The following is a 14,274-nucleotide window of genomic DNA, read 5'->3' on the forward strand; positions in this document are numbered from 1 at the left end:
GGTGGAGACGGTAGCCAAATGTGGGGCTTTATCAGCTCGAAGGAGAGGTGCAGAATTCTGCCCACACTCAGCTAAAGGGCGCTTTGAAAGCCCTGAGAGAAAATGCGCCCTCCGCGTGTATACTGTGCTTTGAGTTTACGTTTTTAAAAGCTTCCTCAGCCGGGCGTGGTGGTGCACGACTATAATCCCAGCACACGGGAGGCTGAGACAGGAGGATCGTTGCAAGTTCAAGGCCAGCCTGGGCTACAAAGTGAGCTCAAGGCCAGCCTGAACTGCATAACGAGACCCTGTCTCAAAATAAATAAATAAATTAAATAAATTAAATAAATAAATAAATAAATACTTCCTCAGTCTGCTGCTGTGCGGGGCAGAGCCTGAAGTTTCGTGAGGATGAAAGGAGGGAAGGCAGACAGGCTGCCCCGGCTTCCAGAGACCCAAGGGCAGTCTGGCCCGGGGTGGTGACATCCCGGGCACTGAGACACGCGGCGGGGGCTACATGCTGGGGGTGAGGCCCACCCTGCAGGGTTCTTTGGGAGAGGTACAGCAGATGAGTCAAAAGAAACCGCAGAGGTCCCATAGTCTTCGCTTGTGAGGCTGCTGTCCCATTTTGCAGGCGGAGTTTGGGATGTAGCTCTGGGCCGGGTGCCCTCCTAACACGCACGAAGCCCAGGGATGGAGTCCTAGTTCTTCCAAAATTTTTTTAAAAAATAACAATTTGCAATCTTAACACAGTGCCAATTTCAATTGCAAAAAGAAGGTACCCGATCCTTCTGCACCTGGGGAACCTCGACCCCATTTTACAGACGGAGAGGCTGGGGCGAAGGCGAGGTTGATGGCCCCATCTTAGAGATCTCCGATCTCCGACCTCTGCTTCTCTCCCGGCACCCTGAGCCCTCCCGCCACCACCCCGCGCGACCTCGGGAACGCGTTTGTCTTCTAAGGCTGGGAAACTGCGGCAAGGGGTAACAGGCCACCGTTCAGCGCATGTGGGAAGGCCCCGCAAGCCGGGATTTACCTGGAGGAAGGCCTCGGCTCCTGCGCCTCGGGCTGGTCACGTTCCCGTTTCGGGGAACCCCCAGAAAGCAGGAAAAAAGTCACACAAACCACCCAGCTGGCTCGCGTCGCCAGCTACGCGCGATACCTCCCCGTGCACGCGCATTGCCTGGCCACGCCCCCTCCGTCGGCGGGAAAAGGAGGCGGGGACGGTTAGTGCGCAGGCGCGCGCGCGGAGCGCGAGCTGGAGTTCGGCTCGGCGCGCGGCTCAGCACGCAGGCGCGAACTGCCCGCCTCGCACAGCGTCGGCTTGCTCAATGCGCACGCGCAAGAGTCCTGGCGGCGAGCAAGCTAGCCCGGGCCGGCGCGGGGCCTTGTGGGAGGGCTTAAGGAAGTAAAATGGCGGACCTGGCGAACGAAGGTAGGGGAGGCGCCGTCGGGGGACAGCTGACGGCAGGGAATGGGCAGCGGGAGGCCCAGAGGCCAGAGGCCCAAGGGATGAGCCCTCGGGAGTGCGGGAGTCCCGTCCGCTGCGCTCTAACGGCCCGGCGCGGCCCGCAGGCACCCCCCATTGCGCCCCCTCAGGCTGGACTCGCCGGCCTGGCCCATCACCCGCCGCAGCACCAGCCTCTGCCACTCGCGGGCCGGAGGAGCTGGGGAGACGCCGGGGCCGCGGCTCGGAAGCCCTCCCGCCTCGCAGGCCGGGACCCGCGCGAAGGGGGGCGGGAGGTGCCGCAGCCTCGGATGTAAATAGACCTCGGGGCCTGCTTCGAGCCGAGCGCGCCTCACTCGCTCCCCTCCCGCGCTCTGAGGGGCCGGCGCCTCCTTCCCGGCCCGGCCGCCCCGTTCCTCTCACCTTGCGCGGTGCCCTCCTCCCCGCGTGCGGGGCCTCCACGCCGAGCGCTGAGGACGCCGCGCCGCGCTCGCCCCACCCCCGCCCGAGCGGGGCATCCCGTTCCCGCCAGCGCCCCCTCCCCACATCCTAGGTGCCCTCCGTCGCGCGCGGCCGCTTCTCGCACCTTGCCCCTCCCCCCCGTTTTCGGCTGCACTTCCTGAGCGAGACCGCGAGATCCCCCGCTGCCATCGCACCTGAGCGTTTGTGACAAGGTGCCACTTCGAATCCCCCGGGGACGCACTGATGGCTGCTGCCCTGCACAGCCGTGCCGCTCTGGCTGCAGCTTGAGGACTTCCCGCGACCCTATTTTTAGCTGCCTCCTTCTTTGGGTGCAGAACCGCAGGCAGTCCGTCTGCCTGTGCTGCCCTGGGTCCCCCCGGCGATGCTCCCTGCTTTGGGAAGGTTTCTGTAGCGTTCGGAGTGGCACCCGACTCATGAATGCTCCAAGAAAGTGCTGGGCCTTGGAGAGCCTCTGGGATGTTGCTAAGTGCTGCGTTAGCGTCAGGATGTGTTGGCTGTAATCTCAGCACTCGAGGCTGAGGCAGGAGGATCACGGTGAGTTCGAGGCCAGCCTGGTCTATATAGTGAGTTCAAGGCTAGTCTGGAATAGGTAGCGAGACTCACTATTAAAAGAAAAGAACAACACCCCGCCTCCCCAAATCTGGAATTACTATTTTCTCCCATAATGCTCCTCACAAAAGCGCCATGAGGCAGGTACTGTTACTCCTGTCTTCCGTGAGAACACTGACTTAGAGCAGTTAGCTTACCCAGGGCGAGTCACACAGCCAGGTTGGAGCAGGGATGTGAATCAGGGCCGTTGGCCATCTCTTATAAAGTAAAGAAGCCTGTGGAGGGTGGGGACAGAGGGACCAGATAAGTGTGAATCTGTATGACACGCACTATGGATTTGCATCTTAAGTCCAAATAGCTTCGGAGCTCTAGAGCCGTGCATCCAGCATCGTATTTGATGTTCGAATTTGAGTGTGCAATGGGTACGTGTATCCCTGTGTCCCAGAAAACAATCCTGGTCTTGTTCCCCTCTCTCCCACCTGCTCATCCCACAGCCTTTCACCCACTGCATTAAATGGCGAGTCCATTCTTTGAATTGCTTACACCAAAACTTCGACATCACTCTCTCATACATCACAGCAAGTCCTGTCAGTTGGTTGTACATTAGACATATATCCAGAGGGTGATGCCTCTCACCACCACCACTACCTTCTCACTTGGGATTTCCTTTCCTGTACCCTTACCCAACTGACAACCTGGAAGCTGCAGTAGCCCCCGGTACCTCCCTGCTCTTCTCTCCCACCACATTTTCCTGGAGTGTCCGCTACATAGGCTGGGCTTCCTCAGTGAGCCTGAATTGGGCTGTACACTCCCTCCTTTTAGCTTCCATAAGAGCAGGAATGTTTCTCTGCCCTGATCGCTGATGGATCTCTGCATCCAGAACAGCACCTGGTGCAGAGCAGGTATCTAAGAAATGCATGCTACAGGAAGGAATGCATGAACGAGTGAATGTCCTCACCAGTGAGAATCCTCATTGTGAGAGAGGCCTTTGAGCACAGACAATATGTTCTGCTGTTTTCCCAGAATATTGTTTGTTACATAGTACACGTGAGCTGTCCCTTATAAATGCACAGTTGAATGAGTAAATGTGTGACAGAAATGGAATGCTTTGTTCTCATACTGTAATTTTTACTTAAACATATCACACTCATCTGGCATTTTTGTCTGTGATAGTTCCGTGATATTCATACTCGGATCAAGTCTTAGGGGATTTCTGTGCCTTGGATATCTCGGCATATTTAATCAGGCATTGTGTGTTTCTAGACAACTCCGTTTTTTGCTTTGGACGTGTACAGCCTGGTAGGATGTCTAATTTCTTATCCACTGTGCAAAGTAGGACTTCCTGGCCTGTATATTTTGAAGGTTAGGGACAGCCCTTAGCCATGTCTTCCTCTTGCTGTTTAAACTCCAGTCAAACACCCTTTTGGCTTCTACCTTTTCAGACTGGGATCCTAAGCTGCTCTTCCAGGCTGGATAGAACCCATCTCTGTGTCTGAAGCAGTGGCTGTCCACCCTGGCTGGGCACCAGAACCACCTAGGGAGTTCTCTTAAATCCACAGATGTTCAGTCCCCACACCCTGTGAGGTCTCAGATAATGCCCCTAGGATTGAAAAGCACTGGCTTGAGTAGTACAGGTGAGATTTGCTGTGCTATGTACAGGAAGCATCTAAGTTAGATATTCAGTACTGCATCTTCTTGGCCCTCATCACCATGGTAATTGCCTCTTGGATGAGGACAGCAGCTTTTGTAGCCTTCTTGTAGCAGTCCTCTGTAGTCTGTGACTTTTCAAGTCCAGTTGGAATGTTTCTCCTAAAAGTGTATGTGTGTGTGCGCATGTGTGTTTTACAACTGAGTTCAGGGATGTTCTCTTCTGCATAGCATTTCACTCTGGATATCTCCCAGATTCATGAATCGTCCTGTCTCTGGAGTTAGTCTCCACTATAGGCTGAGTCAGATTTGAAGGCAGAGCACTGTCTCTGGTAAATGTAAAGAAGAGTGGGAAAAGAGTGAGCAAAGCATATTTGAACTATCAGGAATCTTGGATTGTAGATTTCAGCATTAAGAGATAACGTAAATTCTTTGTAGGCTGTGGGCACACATAAGGGAAACCCAGGAGACAGGATAAGCAGGATTCTTAACTTGAGCACCACTGACCTTTTGGGCTGTGCTATGCATTATAGTGTATTTAGCAGCATAGTGGCATCCCCACACCTAGTTACTGGATGCCAGTAGCACACCTACCCTCGCCTACACTGCAGGGGTTTTGACAGCCAAATATAGTTGCATACTAGCCACCTGTCGGGAGGTAGAGAAAGCCCGTGCAGATTCACCCCCAGGTGCGACTCTCTGGTATAATGTGGTGGGCACAAGTTCTGTGCTCTGGAGAACTGGGCTTGTATTGTGACTGCTGTGTACTCTGAGTGACTGAAGCCTCAGTTTCCTCACCAGTAAAATGGGAATGGTGAGCGTCGTACTTGTCTCATGCTTGCTGTGGGCACCAATGTCAGCTCACGGGATCTGCACTGGCGTTTGTGGAGGCTGCGTCAGACAGCGGACTCTGTTCCCAATGCGATCGGCTTCTAAGTTCAGCAGAGACAGATCGAGGGAGTGTGGGTGGGCCTGACCCCCCCTCGGAGATGGCCCCCGGGGGCCCAGGGCGTGTGAGTTCTCTCGAGCCCCATCCACTCCTCCTCACGTGATCGCTCGGCCTCTGGTGCGGGTCTGTGGTGGTGGGGGACGCCCTGTGCACGGCGGGCTCTGGTTCAGCATCCCAAGCTTTACATGAGATGCTCATGGCACCTTTCTCACCCCCAGGGAGGACAGGGCAATGCCTGCAGAAAGCACCCTGTGTTCACTGGGGCCAAATTGCCCCAAGTGAGAATGCTGATCTAGCCTGACCAAGTGTGAGTGTAGAGATTTTCAGTGTGTACCTGTTCTGATGATTTAGAGGATGGACTGCAACTGAGTTTTTATTGATTGGAACTCACATACTTGGAATCAATTCACTTGCTTCTCACCACACCATTTCCCTGCCTTAAAATGAAAAACAAGTGTTTGAAGTTTTTCAGGAGTTTATGACAGAAGTTGATGCTGATTTGTCATGAGGTCAGGTTGTGTGGCTTGGACTCAACTGTGCTACCTCTGTCTGCAGCAAAAGTAGCCTGGTGGTAGCTGAGGAGTGTCATGATAACTCAGAGGCTGTAAAACTTTTATACACTTGGAAGAAAGTTTAAGTTTTGCGTAGGATCCTGTATGCACACGGAAAAGCTAATAGTTTTGGAAAACTTTCAATCAGGTCTATCGCTGGCCTCACAGAAAACTGGAATTAGCCCAGCACCCCTGTTACCCTCATGCACTCACTGGGAGTTAGGAGGGAATGAGATGGGGTGCATTTGGGGGATCTGAGAAGAGGACACAGGAAAACTACAGGCAAAGGCAAAAGTGGCTGGTACTGTATTAATGACTTGGCAGCACGTTGGTAGCTCTCCATGGTACTTTGAGGCCATGGGACAGCTAATAGATTTACATTTTTGTCTACTTTGGATGTGGTGGTGGTGGTGGTGGTAGCAGTGGAATTTCTTTGTTCTGTTTTAAGGGGATCTGTTTGGGCCAGCTCTGCACAATGGTCTTCCTGTGGTCCCTGTGAAACTCAGCACTGTGAAGAACTGAATAGTATAGGTCATCAGTGTAGAGGTGTCCCCCCCCAATAGCTGTAGCTCCCCAGTTTGCCTTCTCCTTGGTGGTCTTGGTACTCCATGCTACTGCATAGTCCTCACTGCAGATCTCAGCCATGGCCACGCAGTGTGCCCTTGTTTAAGGAAAATAAGAGTTACTGCCTGGGCTACCCCATCTGAAATGGTTGCTGGAGATCTAGGGAACCTATAGTTTTAAAAGCTCCACAGATGTTTTATGACATGAAGCCAAAGTGGAAAACCACAGACAAATCACAAACCTACCTGGATGGCAAGCCAATATTTTTAATTTGACCCATTTAGATTTCTGTTTGTGTCTTTAAATAAGAGCAAATGCTTTTAAAATTTTGAAATTTCCAAAGAAAATGTCCAGATTTCTGATTTTTCTTTAAAAACAGGACCCCTCTCCCTTGGACAGCTCCTTATACAGTAATGACTTGCTGGGGCCAAGATATGGTGCCCTCTGGACACCATAGTCCATACCATGTTCAGGACCTGGCCTACTTCCTCTCTGTCTGGTACCCATTGACTTTGCAGGATCTTTTTTTTTTTTTTTTTTTTTTCCTGGTACCGGGAATCGAACTCACGACCTTGCACTTCCCAGGCAGGTGCTGTGCCACTGAGCTAAATCCCCAGCCCCTGGTACCCATTGACTTTGGTTGGCACTTGGGTTTGAGCACTACCCTGTAGCCTTTCAGATTTGGCATTCTCTATACTGCAAGTGCCATAGCAGGAAACCTCAGTGTAAAACTCTTGATGGTCTGTGACAGTGGTGGCGAAACTGTGGCATGGGTGCCACAGGGAGCTGTTTGTTATCATTGAAAGTTCTAAAAGGTTCACCATCACTGGTCAATACTGAATTGAGGATTTGATGTCCCTGAAATCCTGGTCCTCAGGGAATAACACATGAGAGCTATTCTTAAAGACAGTCCAGGGGCCCATGGCAGTCCCCAAAATCTCAGAGGGCTACAAGTTCAAGGTGATTGCTGCTACTGCTGGGGAAAGAACTGTGGGCCTTGCACATAGTAGGACAAGCACTCATCATTGAGCTGCACCTCTAACCCCATATTTGCTTTCTCTCATTTTCACATGGTAGTCTTCGGAGTTTTTTTCCAGAGGCTGTATGATGTGCAGTATAACAACACATCTAGGACAAGCAAATGAGAATTCAACTGTCTTCTGTTAATCCACATATTAAACAGATTTGTTGAGATGTAATATAATGCTACATTTGTATTATTTTTTAAAATAGTTGTTCTCCATAAAAATTCATTATTTAGGGGTATGAATTTAAATTAATTAATGTTTTGAATTTTTCTTTGCCTTATCCTAGTAGGGTATCACAGTAGTATAGCCCATATTTACAGAAACACTTGAAAATTCATCCATTTATGCGCACAGAAAGGGGTCCTGAGGCCAAAAAAGTTGAGAACCTCTGGCCTGTGGTAGTGGAGCCTCAGGGTATGGGGCCTGCATGAGGCCTGTAATATCAGCAAGGGTTCTGCCCTGTCTTCAGCCTTGAGGAAATTTAAACCAGGGCTGACCAGTGGGGTCCCAGAGTGACAACTTGTGGCATAGTCAGAAGCATCCAGATTGCCTATTCTTGGTATGTGTCTTGCTTCTACCACTTAGCTCAGATACTTGGGCAAGGTTTTTGGCTTTAGATCCTACATTGGTGTAATGGAAATGGCTATAAGCCAATTGAGGGATGGTTGTGAGAGAGTATGTGGGTAATTGACTCACTGGCTTGTCAGAATACATGTCATTTACTACTAGCTGTAATTTTTCTAATTGGATTGCTGGTGTCATACTTCCCATTGCTGGTACAAAATACCTGACAGAACTTAAAGAAGGAGAAGTTTATTTTGGTTCATGCTTTAGTCCATAGTCCGCTGTCTCCAAGGCAGACAGCATGGCACAGGGACATGGAAGAGGAGAGTTCCTCATGGCATGGCAGACAGGAAGCAGGAAGCAAAGGGAGGAGCTGGGGAGGAGATAAACCAGTGGTGGCAAATCTGTGGCACACATGCTGCAGTGGACTGTCTGTATCATTGAAAGCTCTAAACGGTTCACTCTAGGCCACACCCTAGACACCCACTTCTGGCCAGTTCCCATCTCCTAACAGCAAGTCAGCTATAAAACCCAGTAATCCAATCAGTTACCTTGTAAAACTCCTACCTGTGAGTGTCTGAGACTCTTGGGGGACATCTAGATATAAACCATAACATTCTGCTCTGGCACCCTTAAGACTCATATGTTTAAAAAAAGAAAAAGGCTCATGTATCCCTTCATACAAAATGCATTTAGTCCATCTGTAAGAGTTGCCAAGTCTGGCTGGGGGTATAGCTCAGCGGCACAAGTGCCTACCTGGCAAGCGCAAGGTCCTGAGTTCAATTTCTGGTACCAAAAAAAAAAAAAAAAAGAGTAGCCAAAGTCCTGCCGATTTCAGCATTGCTGAAAAGTTCAAGTCCAAAGTCTCCTCTGAGACTTAAGACAAACTCTTAGCTTGAGTCCTTGTAAATATCAAAAAGAAGTTAAATGCTGCTACCATAAAATGGCGCAGGGTAAATTTTCCCATTCCAAGAGAAGGCAATAGAGAGAAAGGAATGGAACCAAAGCAAAGCTGAAAGCCAGCAGGGCAAACGTTAAATCCTGTGGCCTTGTGTCCAACAACCAGGGCAAAGTGAGGTAAGATATGAATGCCAAATGACTTGGGTGGCCTTGCCCCTTATAGTATTGCCAGTTGTAACCATCATGGCTTGTCTCCTAGATGGCTTTGCTCACTGCTTATGGCTTTCCTCAGATGTTCTACATCTTGATATTTCCAACTTTCTGGGGTCTCTACAGCATCTTGAGCTTTACTCTCACAGCTTCACATACTGCCTTTTCAGGGCCTCCTTACCTTACCTCCTAGGCCTTTTGAAACCTGGAGGGAAGCCTCCATGACCTTGTACTCTTGCCCATGCTCATTAAACTAGCACCACATGGATGATGCCAAGGTCTGCCACCAGTTTGAACAGTAGCCAGGCCCTTTTGCATCATGGCTGCAGAAGCCTCTGGTGTCTGAATGGCTGAGCACTGTCCTGGGGCACAAACTGCTTAAGCAGCAGTTCTTGAGCACAGTGCCCTCGGGCTCTCTTCTCAAAGCAAAGTCACTTTTGCCATTTGGAGTCTGCAGAGGATAGGGATTTCCTGGTTTCTCATGTGCCCTCAAGGCATTTATCCTAGTGTCCTCGTCAAAGTACTTGGCTTCTTTTTAATACTACTAGTCTTTTTAGCAACAAGCTCTCCTCTGCTCCCACTTTACAGGCCCCAGCTTTACCAGAGCTTCATTTCTGGTAAAACTCAAAACTTTTTGTATCACTCAGCTGTACCATTTGCTCCTGATACTCAGTGCAGAGCTGGCAAAAAGCCCCCAATCATGGCCATGCTACAGCCTCAGCAGTAGATTGCCTGGAAGTTTCCACTGTCAGATTGATTAGTCCACTGCCCTTCATCTTAGTCTCTCAGAAAGTGTCGGGACATGAGCAAAATGCAGGCAAATTTTCTGCCTAAGCATACCACACATGGTCAGGAGTCTAATTGCCAATGGAGTCCTTGTTCCCAACTGAAACCTCCTGAGCCTGGTCTTTACCATCTGCATTTCTATCAGTATTCTCATCTGAACACCAACCAGAGTCTCCCTTCAAGCTTGACTTACAGCATTCCAGGGCCACTCCTTCAGCCTACCTCTCCAGACCTTTTCAAGCTACCCCCACAAACTTGTTCCAAGGGACTTTGAGCCACATGGTCAGATAGTGTCACAGCAGCAACTCTACTTCTCTGGTACCAAAATCTGTCTTAGTTGTTTCTCTATCACTGGGACAAAATACCTAATACCTGCAAATTAAAAGAGAGGTTTCTGCTGGCTCACAGTTTGTAGTTTTTAGTCCACAATCCAATGGCATGAGTTACATAGCATTTTTCCAGCTCAGCAGTATTGATACTGGGGCTGGATAATACTGACTCTGCAGCTGGCAGGGCTGTGCTGTGCATTGTGGGGTGGTTACTGTCATCTATGGCCTTTACTTACTTGATGCCAGCACCACCCACCCACCCCCAGTCATGACATGAAGGAGAAATGTCTGCAGACATTCCTAGGTGTCCCCTTAGGGAAAGAATCACTCCACTCGAGAACCCTGGGTTAGGGGAGACCATTAATACCCAAGAAACTTTGTATTCCATAAATACCTGCCCTGCTGAGTTCCTAGAATGTTGCACACACTTAAATCCACACCCTGAGTAAGAAGGCAAGAAGGTCAGTCTCAGAAACTGAGGCCTCCTGGGTTATATACCATCTGTCCGATCAGGAGTTTATTCTCATGTCTGGTGTGAGCAGAGATGTTAGTTTTTTCCAAAAACTTAATGTGAGGTTTCTAAACCTCAGCACGGTTGGGGTTGAATCACTCTTTGTGGTAGCAGACTGTTCTGTGCATCACAGGGTGTTTTATCCCCATCTCTCTATCTTCTTTACCCTAGATGCCATCAGCAGGACACCTTCCCTATTTCACACCCGAAAATGTGTCTAAACATTGGCATTGTCCCTAAAAGATCAAAGTTAAATCATGGTTGAGGACTACTAGGTTACAGGATGAAATAAAACTATCCAGGAATATATTACTACCCAACCAGGATGTAAAGCTCACCCTGCCAGCCTTGTGTGTGTGTGTGTGTGTGTGTGTGTGTGTGTGTGTGTGTGTGTGTGTGTGTGTATTTGCTTTAAAAAATGTATTAATACAGTGTGTGTTTGTAATACATAGTAAGTATATTCATTGTGGGGTATTGGTACATATACTGCATCTTGATCTTTTGCTTCTCCATCTTTTTCCTCCCATCTCCCCCAAGCTCCTTTTCCATAATGGCCCTTTGGCAGCTAAGTAGTGTCGTGGGCTGCCTATCCCCCCTAAGGAGGAACAGTTCTTTACCTGCAGCACTCAGGTCCAAGGTGAGGGCCTGCTGAATGCCAGAGGTGCTTTGAGTTCACAGGGGCTAAAGGCCAAGGCTACATGAGAAAGGACGGCTGCAGGACAAGCACACCCATCTCTATCCCGTGAGTCCAGGTGCCCATGCTCGTCCTTTTGGTGGATCAGTTGCATCTAGTTAACAGTTGTTCTCCTGAAAGCTGATGCTGTGGGGCCCAGCATTCACTACCACTGCTTAGGGCGCTTGAAGGCAGGGAAGTCTTAGATCCAGTGTTGGTCACTTCCTGCACATCTTCAGAAGGCAGGCCTTACGTAGCCAGTGTATAATGCCTTTGCTGATTTCAGCTGTCCAGGGTCTTCCACCCAGCATCTTGGGGACCTGTTCACCCAGACTTCATTCCTGAGTGGCGTCTGTGGGCAGTGAGTGAGTGTGAGCAGGGGGAGTGGTCGCTGACAGTTTGTCTGTCCCCACTGATGAGCCTGGGAAAATGCCGCCTTTCACACTGCGGAGGAAAACATGTTCTGTAGCAGTGATGACCGCTTGGGACCTGAGAGTTGGGGGTCTGAGTTCAGGTCATTGTCCAGGTTGAGACCTGCCTGTGGGGTCTTTGTTGAAGCAGCAGCTGTTTCAACAAGTGGCATGTGCCACTAAGGGAGTGGGCTGTCCTCGCACCCTGGCGATGGCATCTCAGTTGGACCACTAAGGCAAGACACCCACAGGGTCTGTCTACAGAATGCTCCATCTCCAAGGCTACCTTTGTCACCTCTACTCCTCACCTCAGTAGCTCCTAAAGGCTTTTGCTGGTTCCTTCACATCTGCTTCTGTGTCCCTGAGGTCTGGTCTCAGCGCCCTAGTGTGAGGCAGCATTGTACAGGCTGAGCAGCCCTAATTTGAAAAGTCCAAGTGGAGAATGTCCAAACCCAGAACTTACTGAGCACCAACATGACACCACAAGTGGGTCATCACAAGTTCGCATATCATAAAAACCTTGTTTCATGCCAAAGATAATTTTAAAATAGTGTATAATACTGCCTGTAGGCTCTGTGTTCTAAGGTGTCTGTGAAGCATAAATGAATTTCATGTTTAAATTTGGGTCCCATTCCCAAATGTTATTATGTATTTGCAAACATTCCAGAATCCCAAAGAAATGAAATCCAAAACACTTCTGGTCCCAATCACTTTGGATAAGGGATGTGTAATCTGCTTTATAAAAATATTGTAACACAGAAATGAGCAGGCTTGCACAGGGACCACTGCCAGCAGAACCTTTTAAGTCTATAGATCTGATTGTATTGCTCCCCTGCTTGGTCTGCTCCACCATCCAGATCTCTTTGGGCCCACCTAGCCTTGTCCTACCTTCCTCTCCCCTTGTGGCCTCCACATGATTCATTCTGTCTTTGGGACCCTTGTATTTGGCACTCCCTATGCCCAGAAGCTTCTTTTTTTTTTTTTTTTTGGTCTAGGGTCTTGCTATGCAGTTCACACTGGCCTTGAGCTCACTTTGTAGCCCAGGCGAGTCTTGAACTTGCAAAGATCTTCCTGGAGTGCTGGAATTACAGGTGTGCACCACCACGCCCGGCTTGCCCCAAAGCTTCTGTCTTTACTGGCTCTTCCCTCGTGGTATTTATGTCTGAGGCTCAAACAAAACCTTGCTCTTCCTGGACACCTGTCTCTAGGATCACCCAGTTATCTCTGCCCTTTCCTCCCTGGGCCTAGCCCAGGGCTGGTGCTGATGGGTGCTTCCCCTAGTCCTCGCCCCAGGCGTGGCTCAGGGATTCTCAGTGACTGAGCATGTGTCAAGTGTCTAGAGCGTCCAAGTGGCTCCTAGACCCCACTGTTCTGTCCCTTGGAAAGGATCAAACTATGAAACAGTTATCATTATTGGAGACGAGAGAGCTGGCAGCTGTCCTAGAGTCCAAGACCCGTGCTCCAAGGTGGCCTCTCGTGTTTACTTTGTAGTCTTCTCAGTGTGATTGTAATGATGACACTCATGCCAAGTGGCCACACAGTGCCAGCTGCTGCTCCTGACACTGTAAATTTTCACTTACTCTTCCCCGGGGCAGGTCCCTTCACTGTGTTCAGATGAGGACGTGGCACAGGAAGGGCAGTTGATTTGCCCAGGATGCCACACGTGTGGAGACGGTTTGAACGCACACAAAGACCAGCGTCCACACTTTGTCCTTGTGGGTCAGCTGCCACAGCGCAAGCTCCGCAATCATCGGCTGTCTTCCAAGCCAGTAACACAGGGGATTTGTGCTCTCTGCAGGAACTTTCCCGAAACCTCCCGCCACTTTCCCTTCACCTCAGCTGTAGTGTCGCGCCACCTAGCGGCAGAAAAGAGCTATATCACTAAGTTTCTCCCCATGGGTTTATGCAAAATACCGTGTTGTGGTTGTGTGATTTATCTGTTAGTTCATGGGGTTTCAAATTGGACTCAAGGCTTGAAGGTGTCCAGAGCACAAGTTCTCCTTACTGTCAGTGGGGCAAGAATGGAGGTGGTTTAGCTGCAGGCCAGTATGGATAGAAATAAAGAAGGCAGGATGTCGTTGGCCCTTAGGGATATCTCAGGGGTTTGGAGGCACCCAGTGTGGAAGTCAGACAGGTCGGGGTCCCCTACTTCCTATCTTCCCAAGGCTTCCCTGGCTTGTTTCATGAGCGAGAGGTAATGTGTCATCTTCATCATGGCAGTGTGGTGACGTTAAATGAGACTAGATATGTAAAGCACCTACCAATTACCTGGTAAAGTGAACAGACCTGAGTAGCTCATTGTTTCTATGGTGGTTGGAAGCTGAGGGCTCAGGCTTTGGAGTTCAGCATGGATTTCAGTGGGTTAAGGCAGTGGCAGGATGAAGAACATTCCAGAAAGATTTGTGTAACATGGAAAATGTCACCAAAAACTGTACCCCCTGTGTCTCCAAGACACCAGCTAATAGCTGCTAGAGGTGACATATAAAGAGAACTAAGTTCTCCTGGGGCCCCACCCTCCACTGGGTCAGTGAGCACCGCGTGTATCAAATGCCCAAGATTCAGCGAGGTATCACCTAGCAACAGCGTGTTTGAGGTCACTTCCAGTCTTCACCCCAGAATGCCACATGGGTGACAGGTTTACCTAGTGTAACAGCGTAGAACTGTTTAGAATGAATAATTCCAGAGAAAATGGGG

At 49.8% G+C, this 14,274-nt stretch overlaps 1 protein-coding gene across 4 annotated transcripts in view; it reads left to right on the plus strand.

Annotated features, from left to right (window-relative positions):
• The first annotated feature begins 1,286 nt into the window (after positions 1-1,286).
• Ranbp3 (RAN binding protein 3) overlaps positions 1,287-14,274 on the plus strand; it is a 54,350-nt gene continuing 41,362 nt past the window's right edge. Inside the window, exon 1 of one of the 4 annotated variants that reach the window (XM_005405743.2) lies at positions 1,287-1,414. In XM_005405743.2, coding sequence (XP_005405800.1) covers positions 1,393-1,414 — 22 coding nt within the window. In that variant the 5' untranslated portion in view covers positions 1,287-1,392. The remainder of the gene's footprint in view (positions 1,415-14,274) is intronic. The other 3 variants (XM_005405744.2, XM_005405745.2, XM_005405746.2) reach the window with 3 other exon arrangements.

This window comes from Chinchilla lanigera, unplaced genomic scaffold (assembly GCF_000276665.1).
Source record: "Chinchilla lanigera isolate Chin_1 unplaced genomic scaffold, ChiLan1.0 scaffold00094, whole genome shotgun sequence".
In the NCBI taxonomy this organism is placed as follows: Eukaryota; Metazoa; Chordata; class Mammalia; order Rodentia; family Chinchillidae; genus Chinchilla; species Chinchilla lanigera.